Raw genomic sequence first — 27670 nt, forward strand, 5'->3', positions numbered from 1 at the left:
TTTTTTTCTTGGAAACCATTTACAGTAATTTCATGATTATAAACTGCACCATTTTGACTAAAATTTTGGTCCGAACCCAAAGTGCGGCTTATAATCAGGTGCGGCTTATATATGGACAAAGAATGAAAAGTTGCTGTTTTAGTTTGGAAGACAGGTGTCTGCTGAGAAAGACAGGAACTTCTCTTTGAAATGGAGAATGTAAACCCCCTCCCTCCAAATTATTATAATTTTGAAATCAAGGAGCTCTCAGGCAAAGATATGGGAATTAGGAATAACAGTTCTTTTCTGGGGAAATCAAAATAGAAATACACTACTACAAAGAAACAAACACCAAACCCTGACAAAGTCAGAGTACAACCTGACACCCTGTCAGGCAGGGTGTTGGTAGCAGTCCCATTAAATGGTGGCTGCATCCTCCTGCAGTGACAGATGTGATTCAGTTGGAGCAGTGCTCCTGTAGAAGGTGCAGTTTCCCTCTGGAGGTCCAGCAGTGATGTGGAGAAATCCGGTTTTCCTCTGGAGTCCAGTGGAGAAAGGGGCTTCCTTAGTGTCTCAAAACCTCTGTTTTTATCTTGGTAAGAAATGTTGGGCTCTTCCCCCTGGCTGGAGCAACTTCCAACGGGATGCAGTAATTTTATCAGTCCCACAGTGGGACTCAATGGGCCATTAGCAGAAAATGACTGGCTGGAGGAAGGATGGGTTGTGAAAAGATAAAGATAAAGAACAATGCCCTGCCTGGTTTCAATGGATGGCCCATTAGCAGAATATCTGCTGTTGAGATAAGGATCACTGCCCCCACCCTCAACAGATGGTGATAGAATAGACACCTTTTATCACACTCTGTATTGTAACGTGGGGCTTATAATCAGGTGCGGCTTATGTATGGACAAAGAATGAAAAGTTGCTGACACCCAGAAGTGCGGCTTATACTCAGTGCAGCTTATAATCGTGAAATTATTGTATGTTGGTTTCAAAGAGAACATACCTTCCTAGCTACATAAGGAAAACCAGAAAGCAAAGTCAGTGGTGATGCATCAGGTGTACCGGGGGGTGAAGATTCAATATAAAATTATGGAACAAAAATTATGAAAATCAAAGTCATGCTGAGCAAATTGTATGACTCTCATGGCAAGCAAGAAAAGAAATTACGAAAGGGATTTTGCCGGCAACTTGAAGTATTTCTTATCACTAGAGAAGTCATTTACCTGTTTGTCTCAAGTAAATACAGTTGTGGACTTAGCTGAAACTGGCTGTTAATAGAAAAGGTGTCAGAGTAAAATGGTAAATTAAGCAATAACAAATGACCCAAAGAAGAAAAGCAGTCATTCCAGAGCTCTGCAAGATCGTAGGAATGAAATGGCTGTGCAGCTAACAAAAATATACAATGTCCCATTAAACTGGTAGAAGCCTGATTCCCTTCATGGCTCTTGCCCAATTGCTGTTATAGAACAAAATGTTATTTGCTTGCTGGTTACAAGGTTTTCTGGAACTGAACTATTAACAGTTGTTAGTTGAGAACAGCATTCTACTCAGTGTAAGGTTGTTTCAGGTTTTTTTCCTAGTTATTTCTGAAGTTTTCTATTTCCTGCCAGGAAAGAAAAAATAATTCTGTATCTCATATATTAAGGGAAAGGATATTGATACGAACCTCATTTAACAGTGTTCTGAGACTTACAGTAGAAAGCAGAAGAAGAACTCTCAGCAGTGTGTTCTGACTGAACTGACAAAGACAAAGCAGCTCTTGCACCATCATTGATATAACACATAGTGATTTCCTCTTGAAATATGTTTAAATGGTGTTTGGTCAATTGAGAAGTACAACTGGCAGAACTCTGCACTTCTTCCTTGAAAATGTGGCAGACAGCATCGGCATTGTAAACAAATATAAGCTTGAAATAATTGCATGGTCTTCATTCCTGTGGGATTCTGAAGCTCATAGGAATTAATTTCAATAACTTAGACTTAAAATAATGAATTGTTTGAAGTAATGAGTCCAGTAATCTTTGCTTTTTATTAAATTTATATCTATAATTCTTCTAAGTGGGCCAGAAGGATAGACTTAAGCTTCCCTAAAATTCTTGAATGAATGTTTAGATGGGGGTAAAGCCCACACCTTCTAAGAGTTATGGTTTTAGGATTTTTGTAAATTGATGTGTTGTTTTTAACTCATGTATAGGTGTGCCACCCATTTCATATAAGCAACACAAAGAGTCATGTGAAACAGCCCTTCACTATTGTGAGACCAGGGCATTTTTTGGACACAAGAACTTCATTTTCTCCAATGAGGATTTTGAAGCTCATTTTCAAATTAAATTAAGGAAAATGTGTGATTTTATTTTATTTTATTTTTTAAAACAAGCTATCTCCACAACATATCTGTTCCAAAATAAAAATTTTATTACAGAAGTATTTTTGTCCTGCCACTTTAGACTCTGTTTTCTGTTTTTATTGCTTGTTTCATCACACTTTGATGCTAATCCATTTATGACACTTTATATAGAAGGTTCTGTGGGGTTTTTTTGCCATATAAGTATATACATAGTTTTTAATATCTGACAAGAAGACTTCATTGTTTCCTTTCTGGTACCAAACATCTAGAACTGAAGACCTTAGGCCATTCATCAATATGTTCCTGTTTTTGGAATAAAGAATTCCAAATCATAACTACCATTTTGCCATTTCCATCCCATTGTCCTAACTGCCAGAATTATTTTCACCTTCTGCTCCTTGCAAGTTTTAAATCCTCTCTTCACTGTATTCATACATATTGAATTTAATTTTGAACATCAACATTGGTATAAAATCAATGCAATGAAATTATTTAGCTTGTTAGATTGTTCTGATTATCATCAGGATTATCAACAAAATAAAATTTTTATAAACTTAACTATATTACTGACAAGCACCTCAAAAACCCTCTCATAACTCTAAGCTGAGGGATTTTTTTCTTTGCTTTTTCATTATGAGCTGTATAAATTATTTAATGGTGTGGTTCTGTTATACACCAAACACATGTATAGAATTCAGGTTGTTAACTTAAAGAGGCACTACTGCTTTTTTGTGCAGAAAAAGCCCAAATTCTATTGCTAAATCTACTTTCCTGCAGTGCAGAAATGGTGCAGTATTAACCATCTGAGAAGTCAGGCTCTGATAGTGTTGATTAGTTGATCTTTTCTGTTACAAAGGGTACACAGAAACCTGCACAACAGGTTGTGGGAGCTTGTTTCACACAAGGCTTTGTCTCATTACAATTTTCAGAATTAACCTGAAACACGAAACTTTTACTGAGAAAGGCCAGTTCCAATATGTAATCTTTCCAGTCTTGGGAAGCACTAAAACTCCTGCCACACACAAAGTAGTGGATGGTTGTTGGAATACTGCACACCTTCCAAAGGTTTAGTACCTCCTGCCAGGTCTTGGTTCAGCACTTTATTTAGACTCTTTGTCATTGTGCCTACTTTTACATCATCATGGTATGCTGCTATCTCATTGTTTCAAGCCTGTGAATGTTGATTCTAAGCTAATTCAAAGAAGACAAAGTTACCTTGCCAAATTTCAGTTTTCTGTTTCAAGAATTCTGTTAATTAAATTTTGAGACTAAAATGGGATATTATATCCACTATCTAGTCATTCTAACACAGAACAGAAAATAAAGTTCGATCTTAATTTATTCTAAAATCAAGAGAGGCTGGTAAAGTCATACTGTCTGCATTCATTATCAAACCCTACAATTTGTCTGAATTTCTTCTTGTTCTGTGTAAACGCAGTCAATTTCCAGTAATATCTGTGAAGCAACTACTACTGTATCTAGATTTCAAGCAGGGAAACTGAGTTCAGAGACAGGTTCTCATGTCTTGGGCATGACTGCATACAGATCAATAGCAGTGCTAAGATTAAGGCTGAAGAATTAGTAGCTGTTGTGTGTTGACCCATTTCAACATAATAGACTACCAGGGCACATTTTTTTTCACATTGCAGAAATTCCATCTGTAAACTGCAGTGCTGGGAAACCCTGTAATTATTCACAGAGCACGTTAGGACAGAAAAGAAGATAATTTTTGGCTCAACAGGTTTACATGAAACTTCAGAAACTCACTCTCACTACCAATAATATTCATTCAAACAACCATCTTAGGTCACTTTGTACTGCTTGGATGTTAGTGGAACAGATAATCAAGCCCTTATAGCACAGCATAAGGACTAGTTCTTATAGCAGCCTCAGAAACCCTTACCAGCCTCAGTAAGGCTTTGTACTAGTGCAGGGATTAATTCATGTGGAACTAATTGCAGAACTGTGGCCTAAGTAAGAAACCAGTCTAGCTCTATTTGCTTGTTACCCAGTTGTCAAAATGTAGTGCTCATTAAGTGCAGAAACAAAGGGTCCAGATGGATTCTTTATATCTGAGAAATGTGTTTCTCATATAAAAAGAAAATAATGAGTAACATAGCAGTAGAATTTTAAACTTTGTTGAAAAGAAGGGAAATCTTAGGCAGGTCTTTTAAACAAGAGTAACTCAGAGGTCCTTTTTCTATGCATTTTATGGTGTAACTTCACCCAAAAAAGAGAACAGTTTATGCAAAATGCACGCTAGTTACCTGAGATTATAGAACATGAATGAGACTAAATCAAATGCCTTCTAGTCCTACCACTCTCCTCCACAACACGAACTCCATGCTTGATGTCATTTGCACTCTAATTACTTTTCTCTCCACGCTGTAACACTATTCTCTAGAGCACCATTCTATTTTCTGTTCTAGACAAGACATTTCTGGATTCCTCTAGTTTAACCAACTTGCTGAAGTCCCTAAATCATGGTCAGAGGTCACTAAATTGAGAGTTACAGATATTTCCTTTCACCAGCAGAGGTCAATAATTTGAGGTAGGAGGCATGACAGCATATTTTAGCTAGCAAAATTTGGCATGAAGATATTATCTGCTCTATGGAAGTACTAATCAAAAATTTGTCTTTAAATAAAAGCAAAACCACAAAGCGATTAAGAATTGGAACTAGCAGTTGTCAAAATTGTTCAATGTTACAGCATTTTCAGGATGTACTCAAGTTCTAACACGATCTACAATGGAGCCGGAATGCTCTGCTGCCTAACATGACTGAGGAGAAGTTTTATAAAACGTTTTATGAAACCTGAGCCTGCCTATCTTTCAAAAGCAGCAATCCCACTCTTCTCTAGGGCACATATCTATCCGTGAAGGCACCAACACCTCTGTAGCCACACAAAATTATTGCATCAGGGAATTTACCTGGCTGAAGATTAACCCAGTAAAACAAATTCCTTTGCTGCAAACCACAGTAGGTTTGCAGCAGGATCAATCCTCTGATCCAGCTTTCTGCACACAATTAACCCAAGTGCCAGTACTAGACAGTGGGGAAGAACATGGAGTCAAGAATAGAAAGGAAAAATAGTTGAGTTTCACCATCTGTGTGGCTAATGTGCTCCAGATAAAGCCATGTGTCATTTGGCTGGGTGTAGAAGTCCTACATCAGATAGGCACCAAGCCACTCAGCAGCGGCAAATTGCAACTGGTCATGTCAGCTAATCAAACAACTAAATAAATACGCAAACAAAGCTGTTGGTGGCAAATACAAGACAAAAGTCTTCAAAGCTGTAGCTGGGAAATTTAAGTTTCCACACATGAGCCCATCTACGGCTTCCATTTGTAAATGTATCTCGAGCATCATTTATCTGTTCCCAGCAAGATAAATGGATCCTGGCATTCCCTTGCTTCTGTCCCTCAGGCACTGAAACCAACAACTAATCACCCAGTAAGGCCTTTCAACCCTGATTATCTGCTTCTTTGCAAGTGTCAGTATTCCTGAAGGTAGGCATGTGTAAAGATGCTTAGCTCTTGCTTCTTTTTGACTGTGAAAAGACTAAACCACAAGGGGATTCTCAAATAGGTCTGTCCTGGTTATCTCATTCAATCTGAAGCACATCTGCAGGATCAGGCCCCACAGAGTAAACAGGCATGGACAAGACTTCTGTAGGTAGTATGTGTATGCATTGCGTATATCATTACACTCAAAATCCCAAGACAATTCAAGACACTTGGCTGCAGTAGCAGGAATGGTTTCCTTTTCATTAGCACTCAAGATATAACTTTGACAGTAATCCAGAATTTTTAAAAATATCAGCACCAAAATCCTTCTGAATAACTGTCCTGATTCTGGTCAGGAGAGGGTTAATTTTTGCAGTAGCCAGGAGAGGGCTTGGCCAGGACCCAGAGGCTATTCTATACTACCTGATGTCATTTTTGGGGTCAGGGGAAAGGGCCCCTTCTGGTTCTGGAGTGTCTCGGGGATTTCTGCATGGTGAGCACTTGTGTGTGAATCATTCACCTCTTGTACACTTCGTTATTAAAATTATAACTGTACTTTGTCTTATTTCATTGCTGTCTTCAGCAAATTGTTTTTGTCTCGAGACATGATGTCTACACTTTGTGCCTCCAGTTCTGCTCTCTATCCCACCACAGGGGGAGGGAGCAGGAGAGTAGGGGTCTGAGCAAGTGGGATGTGATTTGCAGTATTTCACTAGGAACACTAAACTGGGAACAGCATTCCAAAACCACAACAGTAACTGAACATTTTCAGGAGAGTTACCCATAGTAGTAGTTGACTCCAGAGAAAGTAAATCAGTGTAGTAAAAATCACAAGCTACAATTAGGTATCTCTGGTAAGTACTTTATAGATGTTCGTGTTCAGATGTTACTACTTTTTTAAAAGACTGAGTAATGATCTTTTTTCCCTCCCTTCAGGTGTAATCCTGGGATTTTCTCTTCGACCATACAAGATGAGTTATCGGGAAGTGAAGTACTTTTCATTTCCAGGAGAACTACTCATGAGAATGCTGCAGATGCTGGTCCTGCCACTAATTGTATCCAGTTTAGTCACAGGTAAACAAAACCAAAACTAAACAAAACACACCTCCATACAACCTCTTCTAAATAATTTTATAAAGATGCACACACCAAAATCAAAAAAGTGGACGTTCTGTGTCCTAGAAGTGTTATAACCTGCAGAAAGACGTAGCATTGCTATTGCTGCTTTAGAGACAATGCAATAAGAAGTTTGATTAATGTACAGAGAAACTGAAAGATGTTCCTCCAAATTCAGAGACGGACTAACAATACAAGCTTCTATATGTAGTTGCTATGAAGCTGACTCTGTACTCCACTCTCTCCTTTTATTTTCAGAACAGGTATTTCCTCCACAGTATCCTGCTGTTATCAAAGATAACATATCTCAAAAACACAGTGCCAAACCCCAGGAAAGTTGAAACTATTGATTGTGGGCACACACACCTGTAACCACAGATCTGTCTGCCTCCTAGTCTTCCAGCAATAGATTAGAAGAAATGGAATCTTATAGTAGAATTGTTTGAGTTGGAGGGGCCCTAAAAACCTGGTTCCAACCCTCCTGCCATAGACAGGGACACCTTCCACTAGAGCAGATTGCTCAGAGCCCCATCCAACCTATTCTCCAACACTGCCAGGAATGAACCATCCACAGTTTCTCTGGGCAGCCTGTGCCAGTGCTCCATCACACTAACAGTAAAGCATTTATTCCTGATATCTAATATAAACCTACCTTCTTTTTGTTTAAGCCATCTCCTCTTCTATCAGTACAAGCCCTGTTATAGGCCCTTCAGGTACTGGAAGGTGTTCTAAGGTCTCCCTGGAATCTTCTCTTCTCCAGGCTGAGCAAGCCCAATGCCCCAGCCTGTCTTCATGAGAGAGGCACTTCAGCTCTCTGATCATTCTCATGGCTTCCTCTGGACACAATCCAATGTGTCTGTGTCCCTAGGGGATAGATGGGATTGTACGGAAAGCTTGGAAGAATCTTAATTCCGTCAGTTCTGTTTTGCTGTCTTCTGGTCAGCAGCTCTAATAGGCTTTGAATGCTCTTTACCAAGCTGTCCCTCTAACTAGTGAAATAATATTTTATTTCTTACGGTGATGCATGCCTTGGCATTCCACCCAAGTTTCATGAAGACGTCTCAGTTATGAATGTTTAGGATGTGCCTGTGATGCATTTATTCTATCAATTACCTGAAGAAAAGAAGGTATGGATTTTAGTCCGTCAACAAATCAGTTTGGAGAATTTCATTAAAATTACCTACGTTGCAGTCCTAGGATCTAAACCACAAATACACTGTCTTGATTGACAAGAGGATCCAGAGACTATAAGTTGTTGTTTATTTAACTGAGTGTCAAATATGTTAATATTAATATATCTCAAAAATGCAAATGCAAATGAGCACAGACCTATCTTCACAGAAACCAAAGATAGTATGAACAAGCATAAGCTGTTAATGCAACAGCAGAAAACCAGGGTATTGTCAATTACAAAATCATTTGCCTTCTCATATTTCAAGGAAAAAAGTGAAGCTTGTTTCTAAGCACACACATTACATGGAACTGAAAGTTAAATGAACATTGAAACTAGGGAGAATAAGTTTTGTAGGAAAAGTAATGGTAGGTTTTATTCCCACCACTTCTATAATTCTGTTACATGTCATGTTCTCCCATCTTCTTGTCGCTTTCACCTCCAGAGCTCCCTGAGCTGACAGGACACGGATAGAAGAACCATTAAAAATAGAAAAGGAGAGATATTTACCCATTTTCAGTGTCAACTGGCACTGCAGCTCAATTTTGCAGGATGAATTATTTCAGGAGAATTTATGTGATCAATTCTCAATTCCATATAACTATGCAATCATATTGGTTCTCTGGGAGAGCTCAGGTAAATCAGGAAACTAGGTAGATCATCCCATACAAGGATTTGAATGATGTGTCACCAGGTCTCAGTAGAGATTTTTGTGACATATCAGAAAAAAGAGTTTCCAAGTAAGTCCTATTCTGAAAGGAATCTTCATTCTCTGGATTCAAACAATACCCTTCTTTTTGGATGTGTTTTTCTTTCCCTTTAAAGCCCTTTATCCCTTTTTTTTCATAACAATAATTTCCTTTATTATAGAAAAGCATTTGGCAAAGAGACATCTTCTCTATTGGTAAGATTTGCTCTATTATCATACAAGTGTCTTGTAATATTAAGTGGGTTATACTGAGTTCTCTTTGAAGTAGAGGCAGAAATTTTCAAGGTGAATAACGACATTTTAACCTTCTTTAGTTGGATAGGGAACAATCAGAGAAAACTCAATGCAATTCACAAATGGTAGATTTAATTTTTTTTTTAGAATACTTCAGTACAGCAGGAGTATGCCCCTTGTCATGGGAATAAAATACATTCCTGAATTATTCTAAAAATTGTGGAAAAAAACCTCTTTTCTACACCGAACAGTATCTCATTTAGCATACAAATTGTGTTTGTAAAAATGATATATATATTACATATTTGCTGCAGAACTCTCATACACAAATGAACATACAGGCATTAGTAAATATCAAAATAATATTTAAATATAAGTGTACTACTGTGCAATTTTATATATGCTTGGATTCTCTTTTTACATGTTATAGGATAATTCATTGCATACAAGTCTTATATTTCTCAAGTTAGTCTTAAGACCACTCAGTATATTGAAGGCAAATCTCTTATTTCCTGTATTTTTTTGGCAAACAAAGTGGATGCCTCTTACCTAATCTCAAAGTTACTCCACCAGGTCTTCATGTTGATAACATACTTTTTTCTTCCAATTGTCAATTATATGAATAAATATTTTTCTGTTTGCAGGAGCGACAGTGTCTCCTAGATATGATATTCTGGGTTTCCTTTTGTATTTATGCTAGTGTGATGGATGTAACTGTGGCAAAACCATAAACTGTGGTGTCTGTGGTATTAGAAATAGGCTGGGAAATTACATTCCCTTGAAAACTTTGTGAATGTCAAAGAAATTAGAATAATAAAATTCAACTATTAGGTTATATAAATAAAAGATAAATTGAGAAACTGAAGACTTCTGCTATTCAGGTAAATAGTTCTGATGACTATTCACAGACTTCAGGAAAATAAATCATGTAAGATGAAGTAAATGCAGTCACATTTCTTTACCCCTTCATGAAAGAAGCAATGCAGGACCACATTCAGAGTTTTTTAATCACATTTGCCTTATGACTTACCACCAGTGCCTGTGGTTCAAGCAGGTGTGCAGCTTTCTCCATGAGATTCTATCTTCTGATGTGTGTTTTACCAGGCATGTGCTAACATCTGCTTGGGAGAAAATGGAGATTGTTTGCATACCATTCACCATCTTTTCATGTTTATAGGAAAATATGACTATATGCATGTCTCTATTATTTATTTTTGTGGTCTAGACACAAATTCAGCTGCATACTCTGTGTTGGGCTTTATTGTCTACAGTCTTTAAAATGAGAGAACTCCGAAGTCAGTATTCCGAATTGGGACCTCATACAAAGTCAAAGGGAAAATTAAAACATGGTGTATGAGAGGAAATGTAAATAATTAAATAACTACATTCCCATTTGGATTGTGTTATGGTCAAGTCTTTAATATGAATTTAAATATGAATTCCTATACAAACAGAGGGCTGGCAGTTTTGCTCTGTTTCTGTTTTGAATTTGCAGCTGTTATAAGAGAAAAAGTATTTTATGCTTTCTCATTTCATTACAGCTTGAAACATCTGACAAGAAAATTACTTGACACAATTATTTTAAAATATACATTGTCCCTGAAATATATATAAAACAAAAGTATATGCATATGATAACAATTCAGTACATCATGAAATACCCAAAGCCAGGGAAAATTTCACCATCAATAAAAGCACTGTGCATTTTTTGAGCTGTTACAGCAAGATGATAATGAAATTGAAAGTCCAGTCCTTAAAACTGGCCCACGAGTTTTTTCTGCATGTTTTAGTTACTCACTGAATATAATGCTGTCAGAATGATGTATCTTTTCTTAATAAAAATATTTATTTCCTGAAATCCTTTCCACGAAAATTGTTCACAACCAGTCTTTACAAAGAGCATAATTTTAACATAACATTAGTGAGAAATATTAAAGCTAGAAAAATTTTGTAAATTTGCAAATTTTTTACACAGTTCTAGTCATAGCTCAGTTTGATAGATTGATTGCTTCTCCTTTCACAAAATTTTGAGAGCTTGGAATTTACTTTTACAGGAACAACTATTTTTAAATGCAATGAACTATTATTAAATTCTGTACAATTATTTCAAATATCTTTGTCTGGTAAATCATAGCCAAACATAAAAAAGCCCATTCAAGGCCAGACACTAATTTTTGCTGCATGTTGCAGAAACCATATGTCTACTGTTTATTTAATGACATGCATCAAGATAGGAAAGGAGAACAGAAGTATAGAAACACTAAAACTGAGGTCTGCTGTCTCACCAAAGATTACACAGAAACTATAGAATCAAGCAAAGACCCCATTTATAAACACCAGTACAGCACACTGAGCACTGAACAATACTGATTGTCCAAACTGCTTATGGGAGTTACAGCAATATGGTGCAAATGAGTCTCAACCACTTACCAGGGTTTTGTGTGCAAGGTTCTGTACAAATACAGACTCTGAATCTCCTGCCAAAAAAGAGAAGGCTGTGTGGAAAAACAGATTAAAAGAACGAGTATGGAAAATTTACTTCAAAGAGGAAGAGCATTTTAATATGCAGTTTGTGCAATATCTCCATTTATATTCACTCCCTTTTCTAATACAAATAATGATGTAACCACTGTTAGTGGGCTCTGGAAGACAGAAACTTCCGTGCCTCTGTAGGGTTTCAATAACAGCACTGAGTACTGCAGGAGACATGAGTGATTTTGTTTGGGGCACACTCAGAAACACAAGCTTTTGCCTGAAACTCTGTGAAAATGTTCATAGATTATTGCTACAAAAACTGTAGAAAGTGTTGACTAAGAGCAGAAAGCTAGAATTTCCATGAAAGGAATCTTCTCAAGTAACCTCAGAAGTGCATATGATGCCTTTGAGTTGAGCTATCAAAGGAATGTCATGAACGGTGCCTGTTAAAAACATCCAGTAAGGAATAACGTCTATCCCCTCAATGAGGTAAAGCTGCAGCACATACAATCACTCAAGCAGTAAAACAAAGCTCTCTCAGGGTTCACAACTAACAGACAAGTTGCAGCTGCAGCTGCAGTATCTTAAAATTGCCTACAATGAGCAAGGGTAATGTTCAAACAACTGAACTTGACATAGTCTCCAAGTCACTCCCTTACCTGAGTCAGGAAAAATGCAGCACCTGGACATGAGCATATTCTACTGCAGAAAAGACAGATTTTTCCCAATGCTACTTGTGGATGTAAAATGTGGAAAGTCAGTGCTGTGACAAGTTGTATTACCTTAGGCAAATAAAGTTTCCCTTCTGCATCTCTGCTTTCTTTCTCCCTTCACATGTAGTGCAGATGAAGTGTTGTTTGGGTTTTTTATAGCCAGTGGGCTGAAAAGATGACTATATGTGATGGAAATTTTAGTGAAGGCATGTAGGTTAAGTTGCCATAGCTCAGCAGATCCATATAGCTATTTTAGTTATAATGATGGACTTCAATTAGGTTGCCTAACAGGGGACTGTGACATCCAGACACAAGATGCACACTGCCTCCTGTGCAGACATAATTCTAGAAAATAGTCTAATGTTATTAAACTTAAGAAATTAGGCTTTATGTTTGTCTTTTTAACATTGGGATGAGAGATTAAATGCTCACTGAAGAGCAACTAGATGCAAATGCTATCAATCATATCAAACCCCTCTATTAATATTTTTAACAATAGCAATCTCCTTTATTATCATAATAAATTAATAGCAGTAAACATAAAGGGACAGAATTTCAAATTTGCTCATCTTAACCTTTCTCATCAGAGTACACAACAGGGACCTGAGCATAGTCTCTTCAAAAAAGAGGATGTGAAAGCAGCATGTGTCTAGGTTTGTTGATGCAGGATCCATACTGCTTAAAGCCTCTAGGTAGTTCCTGTGTTCTCCTGTCTGCTGCCTGACAAGTTTACTGTGGAAAAAAGGCTGTCACCTACTGCAAGGCCCCAGGTGCTGTCTCATATCAGCTACAACAGTTATGGTTATTTCAACAGATGGAAAGTCTCTCATTCAAGCAGAACAGACCTGTGGAGCCAGTTACTGCTCTCCCAGGAAAAAAAAAGACTTAGCAGTAATTCCCTTTAATTCATTCTGTCAGAACAGAGATATAACGAGTGCCTGTGAAACATCTTAGTACTCACAGTTAAGCTGGAAGGCAAAAACATTAATAAAATTCTTACACTTCTGTGTTAGAGAAAAGTTTAAAAAACACAGCATTCCTGATTCAGTTCATACAGTTCATATGCAAAAACCCAGAAGCAATTAGCAGTGTTTGGTCAGTTTAGCTGGTCACCAGAGCAATGAATCCATTTCCAAATTCCAAAATTTGGCACATTTTCTAATTTTCCAAAAATTCTAATTTTCGTGAGGTCTAAAGAAAAATTTTAAGAGTCAGAATAATAAATACCCACCAAATCAATTAAAAGTTCTAAATTCATTTCAGCTGACTCCAGTTATAGGGAGAAGAATTAACAACTACTCTCAGAGTGAAGGACTTCTTGGATTGTCAGTGAATTTGAGCTACCTATGTATTTGTGTTGGGATGTCTCTACAGAGGAATCTTGTAGACATCTCCTGTAGTATGAAGCCTGATTTGAGTAAAAAATTCATGGACACTCTGGGGTTGTATTATTTTTTTCAATTATGGCTTTATTTTAATGCGTAAAATATTATTTTAAAAGTAACTTACCTTCTTTTTAGGCAACTCTTCCCTCTTTCTCTGCCAGCCAAGGCTTTATAAGCATGTCTATGTTGTAAAAAATGAATTGCAAGGCAGATTAAATTTTATGCACTTGTACATTTCATTCGCACATGAGTTCATGCAGGTATTTGCATATTCAAATTACATAACTGGATGACATAGTTATTTAATTTGAACGTTCACATACTGTAAGAAAATAAATGAAAACTTGTGTTTTGATTTGTGTGTGTCCGAAATAGAGACGGTCTTAAAGTGTAGGCATATAAATTGCTAAATTAGTAGAGATCCCATCATCTTGTAAACAGAATATCCTGCCAGGTTAAAAAAACAATTGAAGAAACATTACAAATATTGATCCATGTTCAGAAACAGCTTCATCTCAGACTAGCATTTTTATGGTAGATCCAGGCCAACAGCAGCTAAAAATAAACAAACATTAATCTATTCATATAACTACTTTAAAGACCTTCCCTTCAGTAGCTGTATTTCTGTATAAAAAATTTCCATCTAGTCTGGCATATATTCTTTAATAATAATTATTGACATAGGCATTCAAAGGTGGCAAGATTTGAACTTTTTTATGTTATTACACTCCACAGTTTTAAGACAATGGGGGCAATACAGGCTTCCCAATAATGTCATGCAAATCTTAAATATTTTGGAAAGTCATTTCTGAAGGTAAAAAACTGAGTTTTAATAGCAAGCAGCTACATTAAAAAAAAATTTAAAAAAAATAAAAAAAAAGAAAGGTAGCTTAGGAAGCATTCAGCACCTAGAAACATCAACTTTGATGTAAAAATGCTAAAGAAATGATGTGCAGATTCTGAATGTGCTGGCAATCAGTTAGGAAATAAAATATACCCAGTGTTTTACAAGGCCTGGAAGTCAGAAAATCGTAATAAAACATCATAAGTATTTGTAAAATAAATATACCTTTGGGTGCCTCAAAAACTGCTATACATCTTAATCTATGCACATACTAAAAACAAGAACTTCAGAAAGGTTCATAAAATTAAATTATAACTCATTATTTCTGAGCCATTTCTGAAATAATTTGACAATATGGAATACACAGAAATGTATCTTTACAAGAACCTAAGAGAAAAATTCTAAGTGAATCCATAGTCAGATTTGACTAAGAATTAAAATGCAATAACAGCAGAGATTAAATTCCTGCATAAAATAACAGTCTGTGTAAGATAAGATTTGATTATGCCATAGAAGAGAAAACCTAAGCAAGACATAGAGCATCCAAAAGCAGAAAGTACAGAGCAGTGTGGTTTTTGAAGTCTTAGTCTCTGAAAGCAGCAGAAACAGCAGGGGTGCTCAAGAACAAAGTCTACAATGACTAAAGATAGTAAAACTTAAGAGCTCCTCTAAAATAATTCAATTTTCCTAGTGGTTCTTAATTGAAGGCTGATTTAAACTTAATTGCAAAATGCAACTTTAGTTCCTGCCCAAAGTATTGAATAACAGGTTGTTATATTTTTGTTCAGTTTGCATTCTGCATGAGATTCCAGCTGAATTAACAATAGGGAGCAACCTCTCACCCACAATGATTTGTTTTGCTTTTATATCTTAGTTCAAATGCATAGCATCAATACTTTGCTTGCTGACAAAGCAAAAAGCAAAAACTGTTTGAATAAGAATTAAAGCATCTTGCCTGAGCACTGGTGGACCATTGTAAAACCACACTGTCTCCTTCTTAACATTTCACTCAAGGGCAGAAGGGCTGAAAATTTATTAGGAAAAACCCAAAACACTTTTTTTGGGTTTAATACAAACATGTGTTGTTTACAGAAAAACAGCAGACCTGAAAATTTTAAAAACTTAAAAATATTAAAAATCAGCTGTAAAGCCAGCTACATTAGTGTTTAAATGGAAAAGACTTGGTTTACATTTTGTACAGTAAAATGCAAAACCAACTCCCAGCATTTTGAGAATTAGGACACTGAGAGCAAGCATTTTACTCAGGAGACTGAAGACTGAAACTGTAAAGAATGATGTTTTCAATAATGAATGAGACTGTGATAACCTGACAGGTGAACTGGAATGGTGGCAAGTGCAAGGTAATACACCTGGGAAAGGGGAATGTGCTGCACCTAATCTTGAGTTCTCACATGGGCATTAGCACAGCCAAGAGTTCTCAGACTCACCGGGAACAGTCCAGAAAGGGTGACAGGGCTGGAATGAACTTACAGTGAAGCACAAGGAGGAATTAAACAGACTTCGTTTTTTTGGGCTTCAAAAAGATAGAACCACAGAAGTTGCTGTAAAAGTCCACAGAAATCATTAACTCCTTGTGAAGCTACAATGGAGTAGCTATTTATTACTGTATCTCCTAACTATATTTCATAATAAAAGAAAAATAGGGCATTCTAAAAAATAACAAGAGCATGCATTTGTATTAAAGGAAGCACTTTTTCACATGACACAATTCAGTTAAATTATGTTAATAGTTTCAAATTTAAATTAAATTAATTTAATTAAATAGTTTAAAATTAAAATTAAATTAAATTAAAATGGAGTTAACAGATGCAGTCATCTCTGGCTAATAAACTTGTGAAACTCACAATGTAGCAAGGCCCTAGGCCCCACTGCTCCCTTGTTCCAGGGAGGACAAACAAGGGCAATTAACTCTATCTTTTTCTGTTCTTCATAGTCTTTCAGTAAGAACTTTTTGTCAGATAAATGTGAAGACAAATGGGTTGGACAACCATTGGACTAATTTATTTCCTGTAGTTCTATGTTGGTTTTACACTCCTTAGAATTTATTAACAGATTGAAAGTATCTCTCTGTTTTCACTGGCAAAGATTTCACCTACCAATTACTCTGAGGCATTGACCACTGTATACAATTGCAGCTTTATGACACAGACAGCTCTTCAAAGACCAGTTCAAAACCTGAGAAAAACAGTTCCAGGGTTTAAGAATCATGTCATCTTAATCAGATAATAACTTACTCCATTGGCATGAAATTAGACTTCAAAATAAAAGAGCTAAAGCAAACCATCTGTCAAGGAAGGGGGAAAGAAATACACACAACAGTATTGGCAGCTCTTAATTATCCCACTTTTGGGAATTTTGCAAATAGCAACAGTGTAAGAGCCGTTATCAAAATATCAAAATGTAACAAAACCAGCCAGAAAACATGGCATAGTTAGGTGCATGCAGGCTTCTTTCAGGCTTAATCAGTTTTCACTTTCCTACTCCTTTCCCCTCCTTCTCTCTTCCTTGAACACAGTGATCCTCATTTCCTACATTCGAATTTAGCACAATTCCATCATTTCTTCTTCCTTGTCAGTCTGTCTTTCCTGTAACTGCTTGTGAAAACAGGAAGAATCCAAGGAAGAAAATTCCTGAGACTGAATTTTGGGAACATCAGGAATGTTACTGGGAATGTTACTGGGAGTACTTGCACACCAGGAGAAGTAACACGTTTCATTGTTTCATCAGCACTGTGAAATGTGGCAAGACACAGAGTACTTTCTGAATGATTGCATCAGCTACACAGATCATTGTAGAAGATGTAGAACATTGTCATTTTCAGAAACATGGTTCTGTGGAGCTATCATTAGTTCCTCTAGCCTTGTTTTCACTCTGGCTTTTTTTTCCCTTTTTGATAATGGACAGTTGTTGACCTATAACATATTATTTCTATTTAATTCTCAAAGCTGATCATTGGATCTACTATATACTGTACTTCAGCCTTGTATCTGGATTATAAACTTCTATAAGGTAGATCCATCATCGTCACCATCACTGGAGGCAGATATACTGAAAGCCGGTGTCTTGATAGCACTGAATTCTGAATTCTGAGCAATGGAAAATGAGGAGAGCCTCTGTGGACTACAAGACTTTCAGAACTCAATCCTTGGGTCTGGATTCCAGCAAGATATTGGGTTGTTAGGAAGAGGAGGAAGGTTTCCCAGATAATTGCTTATCCTAGTATTTTAGCCACATGTCACAGATCCCACTCAGAACGAGAAAACAGAAACACTCAGAACAAAAATCTCTAATAATTTGTTGAGGCTACATATATAAATAACTAAAGGCCAGAATATCTGGGATTTCAGTTATATGTAAGGGAGTGAAAAAGCAGTTCCTTCATGTGCTAGAATTCTTTTCATCCATATTTTTTTCTTTACTTGAGGTTGTTTCTGAGCATATTCTATATTGCCCAGTTCAGATCTTGAGAAATGACTACAACAAAATAAAAATGATGCCGTTGTATATGGTGTCAAAAGACAATCATTGCAAATATGTAAGAGCTGACCTCATTAATAGGAATTGCTTTCCAGTTGTATCATAGTCCCTTTCCCTAGTTTTTAGCTTTTTGCAAAGAAATGATAGAATATCTTCTCCTTATTCTCTTGCTGCAATGCTGTCTCCAGATGAATGCCTGAGAAAGTCATGAGCATTGCAAAGTATTTGCTGCAGACTACAATCTCTTCACAGAATTACCAGTTTTCTTTAATTGAGGTAGAAAGTCTCTTTTGGCAGGCCTCAACCTGTCCTCAAGGTAGACCTTTCTTGAATTGTCTGATTGTTCCTTGGGTCAACAGAGCTTATTTTTAGTGGTTTTGATTTTGGACAGGTGCACGTCTTTGCACAGCACGCCATTTCCAAAGAAAAAAGGGACATGTTCAATCAATACAAACACTGATTCCTCAGAGGTTTGCATGCTCAGTAAAAATAGGCACTTCAGTACACCCCAGAGTACTGCTAGTGTGGGGTGTCTAGCAAACTAGCAAGAAAGGCACCTGGAATGACAAGCTCTAAAATTTTGGTTCATTGGGTTACCAGATACATAAGCTCTGTCTATTCCTTCTATCAACAGCATCTTGAAAAGATCCTTTTGTCTGCAGAAGTCTATCAAAGGAAGATATACTAATGATGATCTGCAAAGACAAGTCAAAAGTACAGAGAGACTTGTGCAAAAAATAAAAGAGGAAAAAGTACTATCATGTAGAAAGGAAAAGGCAAAGTTCTTTACAGTTTCACACAGTTGAATAGCAATTCAATTCTAAGAGGAATTAACATGCAAATACAGAAAACTGAGCATTTGTGCCAACAAAAGCTTTCAGATCTTAACATTATTCATAAAGAACCATCATCTCTGGAAGTCAAAAATCAATGCAAAGTAAATTCTGGGCCTCTGGTTGTAAAAAGAAGCTCACAGATAGATCCTGAATATATTCTGAAAACTCAAGAGTCACACAATAGAGAGGATTTGTTTGAAAAAAATCAGGGTTTACCAGTATTCCAGTATTTGGAGAATATGATTTCTAGTTTCTGATTTATCAGATCTGGTATTAATCTTCCAGCAATATCCATCTTCTTTACTTCACTGAAGATCTTGAAGGGCTTCAAGTATCACAAGTTATCAAGAGGTTTTTGGACTATGTGCATTAACACAAATATTTTTTATATGCCTCAATTCATCACATTTTCAGAATGAGACTTTGATTTGTTATAATTGTACACTTAAACAGGATTAACTCTTTTTCAGAAAAATGCATTTTTTCATCCTCAGAAAATGGTACAAGTAGCTCCTTACTGGTGGTAGATAGGAAAAACAAAACTACAGCATAACACTAGAAATACACTATTTGCACCACAGTTAACATAATGGATCTGATTCTTCCCTCCATAACAGCTCTCTCATTTTCTCTTTACTTACATGCAAATCTAAATACTTCAGTCTGATGTTTCACCACCCACTTCTAACTTATTTCTGAATACTTAGATAATATCAGAGCTTCTCTGGTGAATATAGTTTCTTTTCAGAGCTAGAGGGAAAGTAGGTTTTGGTCAAGAGTTCACCTAATGAATGGCTATTTCATTAATGCACTAATTCATTCTTGCACTGAAAATCAGCTTTGTCCAGATTTTACAATTTCAGTATGTCTTACTTCCTCAGACTCTGAAAACCAAATGGCAGAACATGTTCTTAGTAAGCCAGGCAAGTGTCTGACTTATGGTCAATGAACCTGTGCACAGGACCATCATCCATTAAGAAAATAAATATTTCAAATTCAAGATAGGATGATTACTAGTTTGTTGAAAAAAATAAATAAATAAAAGTTTAGTTTTCTCTTCTGCAGAACATCACAGTCCAGTAATAAGAGTAACCTAAAAAAACCCTCTCTTCTCTTTCATGTGTTTAGTTTGAAATCAGCTGATATTTCCTTTCTCTGACCTGTCATAGAGATTCATATTCTGTAACCTGCCAACAAGCAGATAATGCCCAGATGGCAACTGTATAGCACTTGAATTGTGGATGCCAAACCCTCTTTTTCATCTGTACTTAGTGCTGTAACATCCTGAAAAGAGTGGAATAATATTATTAAAAAGTACTGATTGCTACTGTCAGGCATTCCAGAGTAAGTATTAACTTCTTTCCATTCCCTCCTACAAGTCTGTAAGATGAAGAAATACAAAGAAAAAAAATGTACGTCTTTGATGTTGCAAGGCTGTAACTGAATCAGTGACCCAAAGTTCAAGAGGTCATTGAAACAAAAGAGAGAAAAGAAGGAAAACAAAAGCCTGTTCACATGAAACTCCAATTCCACACTTTCTTAATGAGTTCTCAGAAGAGCCTTAACATCATTACTGAGTTGTGAAAAAACCCCTCCAAATTATAATGACAATTTAAAACATAAGAGACTAATTGCAGCTAAAGTAATGACTCCTTAGTATTCATACGGCATATTACCAGAGGACCTTAAATTCACAAATAGAAACTATTTTCTTCTTAAACTTGATCTGATTGTTATTAATTAAATTCTTGGGGAGAACTTAGAGTGTAGTTAGGTTCTGATTTACTCCTATGAAAAAAAGGAAAAATGCCATCATGTTATGCATTAGGATGTGCTCATTTATTATTAACATATTAATTAATGGATAATAAGTGGGGTTTTAAATCTTGCAAGTTCATAAATATAATAATGTCTATACAATTTTTAAAAAAATAATTCCTGTATCAGATCCCATTCTCTTTAAACAGACTTGATTATATATTATAAAGCAGTCTTAGATTGTTTCTAGATTCTTTATCAACAAGGGATTCATTTTTTGATATAAAACTTTATATGCATTATTTCTTTTGTCAAATGCGAGTTCTCGTGATTCTTTAAAAATAAGAACCCTAAAGCAGTCTGTGTTGTCTAATTAGATACTGCTCTGAAGTTTCTAGTTCAAATAATCTCTTAGGGGCATGAAAGAGGTCTGTGTATTTTATTTTGACATGGATAGATACTGTGTAGTTGTGCATCTTCTTGGTGCCTGAACTCTCAGAGAAACTGAGGCATCTCTACATTAGGTCCTGCACAAATGTCAGGACTTGGGCATAATGTCTTTCAGGACAAACCTCCCCAGACTGAGAAGCTGTTCTACCAAGATCCCTGTCACAGAGAGATAACTGAACTAACTTTTATCATATGGGGAGCAGAATAGCAGTAGTACCACGGAGTTTCACTGAAAGTGATTTATGTTGCCACAGGGCAGATAGCAATCAAACTTGCTGGGAGTTAAAATTATACTTGGAGTGTGAAAGGAGAAAAGTCAGCAAACAAAGTGTGAATCCATCAAGAACAGCCCATGGAAGCATACACAGCGCTGCAAAATAGTACAGACTGAGAAAATGCAGGGCACATGGGGAGGAATGAAATAAACTAAAAGATTTACAAGGTGATGTGGAACACCAGCAGAGTGTGTGCAACATAGACAAAAAGAAAGCACTAGCTCCACTAGCTGCTCATGGAAGATCAATGGGTAAAACAGCAGCAGATAAATGAACTGCTAACTTGAAAGCAAAATGAACACTTAGAATTTTTAAGTCGGACACAGATGCACAAATTAGTGTATCACTGACAAGATTTATTAAAAAAAAGCAAAACAACAAAGCAGAGCTATTTTTATTAATAATTCACTGTTGCAAGAATAAATAGTCAGTGCTGCAATAACAAAATCTGTGAAAGCTTCTTTAGTGAGTAAACTGTTACTAGTGGAACTTCAGATTACTCAAAAAAGTCAAGTCTCTTTGTACATACCTAAAGGCAACATCACACCATTTGTTTCCAAATTATCTTAGTATAGATGGATTAACAAACAATGTTCTCAGTGTTTTAAAAATTGTGCTAAAATCAAAAATACGATCAGAAATCCAAAGGCTAGGTTGTTACCTGATGCATTAGTCACATATTACCATTGATTCAAATCTTTATCAAGTCACATCCAGCTGGGCAAAGCTTCATTCCAAATTATGGTAGCTGCACAAACTCTATAAAATTAACTTAACTAGTGTCAGATCCTAGTGGACAAACATCCAAATAAGATACTAGTATTCCAGTATGGTCTATTTTTGGAAGTTTCATTGAAGAAGCCAAGAGCAGATTCACCAACAGTAGTGAATCATATTTTGAATCTCCTGCATAGAGCTCTGACCAATTACTGATCAGAGCGATCCCATGCCCCAAAACCTATTTTGTTTTGCACACAGATAAAGACATCCATCTCTTTTTAGAGGGGGAACCTTAGTTTCCCATTCTCTAAATTTTGTACCACTCTGAACTAGAATTACTTTTTCTAGCAATTCGTATAAATGTGTCTTCAGGCACTTGCCACATACCCAAGATGTAAAAGCAAATTATTCTTTACACTAGACTGCACTGCTAGCTACTGTTCCCTTATGGACACCTCTAATCTCTCACTATTTTTTCAGTAGCAACTAATGTACATCAGGAGTGATTTAGTGTAATAAATACTTTGCAGCTTCATCACACTGTACAAAGCCAGGCAGATACAAGAGACACTGTACATTTGTGGAATATTGTTTAATAAGTGCTGCACATACAGAAACATTCTGTGAAGAACTCCCAGCACAGTCTGCCAACACTCAGACCAGTATTTTAGCAAATTAAAGGTTTGCACGTGTATTTCGGGAAATTAGATTATGGACCTTTATGGAGCACTGGGTGATGTGCTCAACACCATTCAGAGGCAAAGGTAATTTTATCACTTGTATGACTTCAATAGACACAGGGCATTTCATGCTTTAAGCAGGTATTTTTGGCAGTACATTCAGAATGAATGAAAACTAGTATTTCATCCTCTGGGAATAGGATGAAAGTCTTACAACTACTACCATATTTATTTCAGTCATACAGCAACATGCACTTTAGGATTTAATGTGTTTGAATGTGCTTTGGCTTATCAGCTACCAAAATAAACTTGTTTCTTGATTAAACTGAAATAATTTGCCATGTTACATTATGCTTTTTCATTGACAAATATAGTTATTGTTTTCACTCCTTACACAGAAAATAATCAGCTTTATGGCCAAAATAAGAATCCAATTTCCAGGAAAGCTTAGTCCAAGTGTCTTGACATAAAAGGATGTCTTTTTAGAATTGCGCTGTGCAGGTAGCAATAGTGTTTTGTTACCAAAAAAAATATTGAACTACTATTTTCTGTGTTCCTGGGTCTCTGATTCTTGGCTTGAATACAGTCAGTTCTTTGTACTCTGTTATTACAATGAGGTAACCAAAGAAAGAGAGTCTTGGTTTGAGACTGTCAGCTGTTACTAATCACTGCTCCATGGCTTGCTGTGAATCCCTGCTTGCATCTCCCTCCTGCTCTGCTTAGCACACATAAAGAAGATAAATTACTCCCTAGTTTCCCTTCAAAAAGCATATTGTTTGTCACATTCCAATACTGTGAGCAAAAGACGGAATAATGCGAAGAGTTAAATGAGTATCTCAACAGCCCCACAGCAGGGTCCTTCTCAGGCAGATGTGTTTCAGGAAATGTACTTTCCTACTGGTTCTTCAAATGTATCCTGTTATACTGCAAACCTGAAAAGCAAGCCAACTACACTTTTCAGAACAGAAGAACATAATTTTTCAGGAGTTTTCATGTAGTAAAGTAAGCATCATTGACACTCTGTAGATGCACCAAGAGTTGCATATTGGCATTTCATTTTACCAGGAGGTGTTGTACTTCGTTGTTTATAAATATTTTAGCAACAACAAGCAGAATCTGGGGAGGTTTATGAAATTCTTCCCTGTCCTCAGTGTCTCATACTAACAGAGAGAAGAATTTTAAAGCAAGAAGCACAAAACAGTTTGTGTTGGAAGGGGCCTTTAAGGTCATCTAGTCCAACCCCTTGCAATTAGCTGGGACAGCTTCAGCTAGGTCAGGGCACTCAGAGCCCTCTCCAGCCTGCCCTTGACAGTTTCCATGGATGGGAGAGACACCATCTCTGGCCAAGAGTGTTTCAACTCCCTTATTGTAAGAAAGTTTTTCTTTATGTTCTACCTCAATCTACCCTTTTTAAAACCATTATCCCGTTTCCTGTAGTAACAGGCTTCTAAAAAATCTGTCCCCATCTTTCTTACAGGGCTCCTTAATGTACCAGAAGGTGCTGAAAGGTCTCCCCAGAGCCATCTGCTCTCCTGATTGACCCCAACTCTCTCAGGTTGTCCTCGAATGAGAGGAGCTCCATCCCTCTGACATCTTTGTGGTCCCTGAACCTGCTCTGACAGGTCCACATCTTTCTTGTGCTGAGGATCCAAGAGGTGGATGCAGTGCTCCACCCCTATGCAGGTGGAGTCTGATGAGGGCAGAGTAGAGGAAGAAGAAGCACCTCTCTTCACCTGCTGGTTACTCTTCTTTTGCTGGCTCACGTGCAGCCTCTCACCCACAGCACCCCCAAGTCCTTCTGGGCAGGGCTGCTCTGGGTCTGTTCATGCCCAGCCTGTGCTGATACCAGGGGCTGATCTGACCCAGGGGCAGCACCAGCACTTGGCCTTGTTAAACCTCATGATGTTCCCCTGGGCCTCTCCTTGAGCTTTTCCAGGTCCTCTGGATGACATCTTGTTCCTCAGGGGTGTCAAACACCTCTTTCCTTGGTGTCATCTGCAAACCTACTGAGGCTGCACTCAATCCCACTGTCTGTGTCATTGACGAAAATATCAACTAGTGCCGATACAGCACAGACTCCTGGGGAACGCCATCATCACAGGTCTCCATCTGGACATTTTTACACTGAAATTAGAAAACTAAAAGGAGAGTAAGGCTCTGGAATACACAAACATAAAAATTGTTTGGATAAAAATTGCTATTGGTTTGAACCCCAAGCTCAGCAAGTTTTTAACCAATAGTGTAGAACATATTTTTCTGCTCTATCAGAAGGCTAAACTTGACAGCCCAAAAAATGCTTTCAAGCATGGATTACTGTCATATTTTTTATAACAGTTAAAATGTGCTAACACTGAAGATTAAGTTTCATAAAGTGAAGCTATTTTACTGGGAGAGTGTTAATCAGTGATGGACTACAGCAAAACACTTTTATTATTCACGGTTAACTGAAAGGTAAAACTCACTGAGATTATTATGACCTCTTCCATTTACATCACCCAATGATGTTCAGACATTATTGTGCCATGATTTCACAAACATTCTCTTTCTAAGGAATAAACAGTGGCTAAAAAAGCAGGTGTTTGCTAGTTTTCTGCCCCAGACACTCTTTCCTTCTGCTTTCCTTGTTAAAGTTCTGGTGTTCGTGTGACACAATTTTGGGGTGATTCAAAATTACAAACTGGTAGAAAAAACTATCTCTGCAAAACCCAAGTTGATAGTTTTCTGGCAAGGATGGGGCAGGACTGTGGGGCAAGGCTAGTAATTTAAGAGCCACTCTTAGCCATTTAATTGGCTCTTTGAATCGCGTTACTATACCCCAGCCATGGATTTCATTAGTCAGCTTGGCTTAATCACAGTCACATAATTTTGGATCAACTACAACTGCTAATTTTCCTTTATTTGCCCACTGTTCTAAACAGAACTGGAAAAAAAATAATACAATATCTAATTTTGTTATCTAAAAATTCATATCTAAACAAAGATAAGTTAAATTACAATTTGGGAGCAACCTGTCTCCTCAGCTCATGTAAAAATATATACAGAGCTATATTTCAGACAACATATTTCAAGTGGCTTCATTAGCTGTATTGATTTAATATCAATTAACTTTACCTATACATACAGCTCACTGAAAATGTTATTGTCTTTTTTTCTTTGTAATTTTATTATTTTAGTGTTACTACTATTAAAAACTGTAAGCTAGAGATTGGTCAAATTTGTACCTGATCTTGCAAAGGGCCCAAATGTCAAAGCCTAAATTCAACTTTTGATTTCCGGGAATGTCAGAAGACATTCTCATCGGCTATTAGAATAAAGCTCTAGTGCTTAATCATGTTAATTAAACTTGGTCACTACCTCCACTGTCTTTACCTAACTATTGCTTTTCCTTACAAATTTTCTGTCAGCATATTTTACCGTGACCTTGCACAGTGCTATTCATTTCCACAAATCCTCATCAACATACACAAAAGGGATTGTTCTCGTGGTCTCACACTGAGAGTTTACTCATCACACAGTGCTTAGAGGATGTAGGGGGTGGGAGTAGCCCATTTGAAACTGCTTCATTAGGAGAGTGAAAGACAACCTTAAAGAAACAAAATTAGGGCAACACTCCTGAGTCAACAGTTGCCATTATTGCTGCTCCACCATAGGAGTCCTTAACAAGCAACTGCAATTTCCTAATGAAGAGACCATAAAAAGTAAACAGGAAAATAATTAGGAATAAAAAGATGCTCTGTTCATAATGTTTTGTGTATAAAGACTTAGCTCAAAACATCTAAAGGGAATTTATATAAAAATCTCCCATTGGCAGACAAGTGACATCAGTTCTAATATGCAGAATAAGGAAAGAATTCATCACGGCCATAGAAATCCTCTTCTTTTTGTTTCAAGAAGTCAATATGTGTAAGGAGCAGAAAGGACAGTTTGTTCTACACACTCATTCAGAACTGCTTCATTCTTTTATGCACTCCTATCAACATGTTGCTACATCTTGTCAGAATCCTGACCTGGAGGTGCTGGTTCTTGTGCCCAGAGGTGGGAACCTCACAGCAGTGAGTGCTCAGCCAGGAGCCCACACCTGGGCTCTGAGCACACAGTCTCTGCCCTGCTGAGCAGAGTCACCACTGTCCTGGGAGGAGCGACTGAGGACTTTGGGCTTGTCTAGTTTGGAGAAAAGGAGGCGGAGAGGTGACCTCTGTTCTCTGCAACTTCCTGAGGAGGGGAAGAGGAGAGAGCAATGCTGATCTCACTTCCTGGATCAATGGGAATGGTTCAAACTGTGCCAGGGGAGGCTCATATTGGACCTTAAGAAACGTCTCTTTCCAGACAGAGGTAGCACACTGGACCAAACTTCTCAGAGTGGTGGCCAATAACCTCTATCTGTCAGTGTTGAAGAAGTCAATGCCATTATTGACTTTAATTTTTGGTCAGTCCTGAAGTTTAGTTGGCTTAGATGGTCATTTCAGCCCCAGCTGAAATGTTCTATATTTTAAAAGCTGATATGTTCTATATTTAAAATACTTATCATTATGCATCAAAAGGGATTTTCAAGAAACAAAAATTTTAAAACACTGTGGAAAAGGCTAAAAATCACAAGAATTTTAGTAGGAAAGCCAACACAAACTACTTGATTTTTTCAAAAGTTTTCAAATTATGGCAAAAATATTCGGAAACAGGGACTTTCAATATGATAAGCAGGGGCTGAGCACTTTAACTGCTTTCAAACTGAAATTAAGGCTTGCATAAATGTATCATGCATAAATGTTCACATGCACACCTTCTATCCCTGGTAGCAGTCCTGCTTGCTCTGAAGAAAGATAAAATCACCCAAGGTACTAGAATCAATCCTACATAATGACTGTTTTTCCTCAGAGGGTTGCTATTTACTTTGGAGGGTAAGAAAACAGATCCTATTAAAAAGCTACTATTTATGGGCTCTCATTTGTTAGTTAGTGATTAATTTTGGAGCC

At 37.0% G+C, this 27670-nt stretch overlaps 1 protein-coding gene across 1 annotated transcript in view; it reads left to right on the forward strand.

Moving 5' to 3' along the window:
- The window catches only part of SLC1A3 (solute carrier family 1 member 3), a 67426-nt gene that overhangs the window by 13662 nt on the left and 26094 nt on the right, over window positions 1-27670 (forward strand). The window contains exon 3 of the mRNA XM_033085451.2: window positions 6773-6910. Coding sequence (XP_032941342.1) covers window positions 6773-6910 — 138 coding nt within the window. The remainder of the gene's footprint in view (window positions 1-6772; window positions 6911-27670) is intronic.

Source organism: Catharus ustulatus, chromosome Z, assembly GCF_009819885.2.
Source record: "Catharus ustulatus isolate bCatUst1 chromosome Z, bCatUst1.pri.v2, whole genome shotgun sequence".
Taxonomy (NCBI): domain Eukaryota; kingdom Metazoa; phylum Chordata; class Aves; order Passeriformes; family Turdidae; genus Catharus; species Catharus ustulatus.